Genomic DNA, 3,450 nt, shown 5'->3' with positions numbered 1-3,450 from the left:
ATATACGAATCGGGAGAGAAAAGTGTAGAGAAATTAACAAAATTTCCTCATAGTTTTGATATTGTCACCAACACATATGTAAATTTCACCACCCTGGGAGTGTATGATGAAATAACGACGATTATACCGTAGTGGAAATGATGAAGTTTACGGAGTAGACTAGCACGCATGCGCAAGGAGTGTTGTGGCACGCATGCGCAAGGAGTGTTGTGGCACGCAAGCACAAGAAAATTCACCAATGTTGCTGCTAAAACTGATATCTGTTAAACTTTTCGAGAATTGTCCAAACAGCATTGGGGAAATATGGAAATGGTCAACTACATGTGTTGGCGACAGTAGTGAAAAATTCTGAGGAAATTTCGGGAAATTTTCGTTCGTTTCTGTGATTGGTGAAAAAACTTTCATAATTATGAATGGAATTCTCAAACTGTGACACAATCACTTGGTCATGAAGAGTGTCATTGATGTCTGCTGAGATGCTCCATACAGAGGACTCGTCAAGGAAGTCGTCACCTTAAATTTTCTTTTTTTTAACCCACCCACTGCCGCCCGTCGGCAGATATCATTGAACTACTCGGTTAGATCTCTCTTACTTCCATATCTCTTTCGTTGCTATTCTTGAGATCTATAGGTTACACATCGTAGCTCAATGATTCGCTTTTGCAACCAAGGGTGGGGAAGTCTAAGTGGTGGATTGGAGAGTCGCAGCTAACTTGAACAAGGGGCAACCGTTGCGGTTGACAACGACACCATGCAGGGATGTTGCACACATACTAGTAGAGCCATGGCTATACAATTTCCAATATACATGAATACGTACAGCTGTGAATAGACCCGAGCGATACTGGCGCTGAGTTTTGCTCACTAACACACAACAACAAAGAGCAAGCACAGAAACAAAATGATGGTCATCATACGATCTCATCAGTGATGCATGCTATTTTTCTCCATATACGTCTCAGCTCGTCTTTGCATTCACTAGGCAGTATTAGACCGTCATGCCCCATGGGTGGCTGATAGAAATTATGGCCCAACCATTCACGTACGAGAGCTGTGGCGAAGCACCCTGGTGGAAGGGAAAAGCTGACCTCGAGAGCGTCTTTCTGCGGCCTCGTCCATTTCAAGCCAGTGGGTCGAACAAGAACCTCCCTGGCCTCCTTTGCTGAGCTCCCTCTGCCGTTAAAAGAGGAAATGCCGAATTCCCTCATGAGTTTATCAAGAAACTCACCGGTCTTATTGTGAGGTTTCAAGCAACTGTTCACCGGTAGTGGGAGACACACGTGGCAAGCGACTGAGCTCTGCTTCTGACCGTCCCAGATGTAGGGGGGAAAGTGATGAACAGATCCGCCAGGACCGTTGATAACCATATCTCCCTCGATAGGGTTGGTGCCGAACTCATTCACTCTGAACTGGACCATGTAGTTCCACAGAAGGCTGTGCCAAGCGTGAACATAAGTTGACCATTGCCGAGAACTGATCGCCCTTTGCCAATCGACGTCCTCTTGCTTTGCAGCTCTCGCGAGAAGGAGTCGCATTTCATGACCTTCATAACCACTACTCAGAGATTCATAAACACTACGAATGGCACCGTTGGTGAGCTTAAGTGCAGTCCATTCGCGACCTTTAGGGCAGAGGCCGATGAGCATCGCAACAACAGCTTCGAGATGCTCCCCGTTTTCCAAGTAGCGACCGACTACAGGAGAGTTAAAACGAGGAGCACCAAAGCGTTGCAAACCAAAAAAGTTCACGAAACCAGAGTCTCTAATCTTGGTGAGAACCTCATCGTGTTTAGAGTTGCCGATAATCCTCGGCTGACCTACAAATGTCAACTTAAAGTAATTGCCTTCTAGCGCTCCCCATGTGAGAGGCGCTCGTACTCCCACTGGATCTCCTAGTTCAAACGGAAGAGCTTCACCTCGTCTCGATGAGAAAAACAAATTCTGAAAGTGAACTTGTGGTAGCGTTATATACTGCATAGTGTCAGCGCCTTTGTCCTTGCGACCAGCATAGGTGATCACTGTCGGATCGCATTTGGCGACTTCTGACATGATTCTAATACAAGTATCCGTTTCAATCTTCGTCTTGTGTAAAGTTAATCGCACATAGGGCGCCGAGTTAACTTCATGTCCCAAACTATGTGGTAAAATATACTCGCAAAGATTTTTTTCCAGCCCGATCGGTGTGCCGTTGCTTTCCAGTGGTATTTCTCGGACAACGAAGTGCTCTGGAGCCAGCGTGAAGTCAACCTTTTCGTGTTGCATATCGTAACCATGACGTGACCAGATGAGGTTACCCTCGAAGGGCCGCTCATGGTCGGACAATACGGTGTCAGTGCACATCCCCAGTAGTTTGTGTAGTTCACGAGAGCCCGCAAGCTTACTCGAAGTGGCCGACGCCAGGCGAACAAAATACTTAGTGTTAAGCATGAACAACGAAGCTAGAAGTTCATTTCAACCAAAGGAGCCGACTGATGCAAAATAACGAGGAAGGGCAATCGTGATAAACAGCGATCAAATAATCGATTAATAATCTACCACTCCCCCTTCAACACAGTCCAAATCAGAAGGTTAGCACTTGGAGACTATCAACGCAAGAGCCATGAGAGTCGACGCGCCAGGGCTCTTCGAACCACTGACGGCTTAAATGTATTCCGTACATGTATGGACGCTGAGATGAACGATACACTAATTGTGAGATCAGTCGCCGAATAATGCAGTACTTGGGTTGAGATGTGCGAAAGGAGTGGTATGGGCAATAATCATCAATATATGCAACTCAATGCTACATATCAACGAAAACAGCGAATTCTGCTAACTCGATGCGACCGTAAGTAGAGAGTCAGTGGCCTCGAGACGAAAGGCACATAGACACGTTCGCTTAGTGAAATCGGTGACGAAGATATCAGTCTGGCGTCCTTTAGAAAACGCCAACTTTGAGAATAGGTACTTAACGATACGCATACTGAATATATCAATACATAAATCAACGACCTTCGCTCCGCTAACGGGATGAGTGTACCTACGATATTCTTTGTGGTACTCAGGTGTCAAGACTAGTCCTACTTTCGCATCGAGCAAGCCTCCTTACCAAACGCCTTAGCGACTGGATCAGCATCCTTAGGGCCCTTCACAGGCAAGTGTCTCAAAGCTGAACCCGCTGGTTGAAGGACGAATGCCAGATCAGTCTCTAGCAGTCGCATTAGGTCAGAATCGTTGGTGTCGTCGTCGCCAAGGAGAGTGTCCAACGACGATAAGTCGGCGAATTTGTGCAGTGTGCTTATCTGAGCGCTCAAGCGTCCACGATGGACCGTATCGAGTTTGAGAGCACTTACTTCGACATCGCCGCAGGAAAGCGAAAAGACCAGATAAGCTGAAATAGGAGAAGTCATTGAGACTATCTCAGGGAAGCGTTGGGTCAACATTCCCCCCTTAGAGACGGCGAGTGGCTGCG

The 3,450-nt window shown here is 46.7% G+C and overlaps 3 protein-coding genes across 3 annotated transcripts; all 3 read right to left on the bottom strand.

The window, feature by feature from the left end:
• Positions 1-911: 911 nt before the first annotated feature.
• Pmar_PMAR020361 (tRNA pseudouridine synthase D, putative) lies at positions 912-2,048 on the bottom strand (the record flags this gene model as incomplete). The annotated part of the gene is made up of 1 exon (XM_002779225.1): positions 912-2,048. One exon carries the CDS (start codon positions 2,046-2,048, stop codon positions 912-914), a length of 1,137 nt encoding a protein of 378 aa, XP_002779271.1.
• A 762-nt stretch (positions 2,049-2,810) lies between these two features.
• On the bottom strand, positions 2,811-2,960 carry Pmar_PMAR020360 (hypothetical protein; the record flags this gene model as incomplete). The annotated part of the gene is made up of 1 exon (XM_002779224.1): positions 2,811-2,960. One exon carries the CDS (start codon positions 2,958-2,960, stop codon positions 2,811-2,813), a length of 150 nt encoding a protein of 49 aa, XP_002779270.1.
• A 98-nt stretch (positions 2,961-3,058) lies between these two features.
• On the bottom strand, positions 3,059-3,280 carry Pmar_PMAR020359 (hypothetical protein; the record flags this gene model as incomplete). Its single annotated transcript, XM_002779223.1, has 1 exon — positions 3,059-3,280. A coding segment is annotated over one exon (222 nt), but the record flags the coding sequence as incomplete, so codon positions are not given.
• Between the last annotated feature and the right edge of the window lie 170 nt (positions 3,281-3,450).

Source organism: Perkinsus marinus (assembly GCF_000006405.1).
Source record: "Perkinsus marinus ATCC 50983 genomic scaffold scf_1104296947670, whole genome shotgun sequence".
NCBI classification, from domain to species: domain Eukaryota; phylum Perkinsozoa; order Perkinsida; family Perkinsidae; genus Perkinsus; species Perkinsus marinus.
Note: the sequence above shows the minus strand (reverse complement) of the source record. Positions and strands in the feature narration are given on the sequence as shown.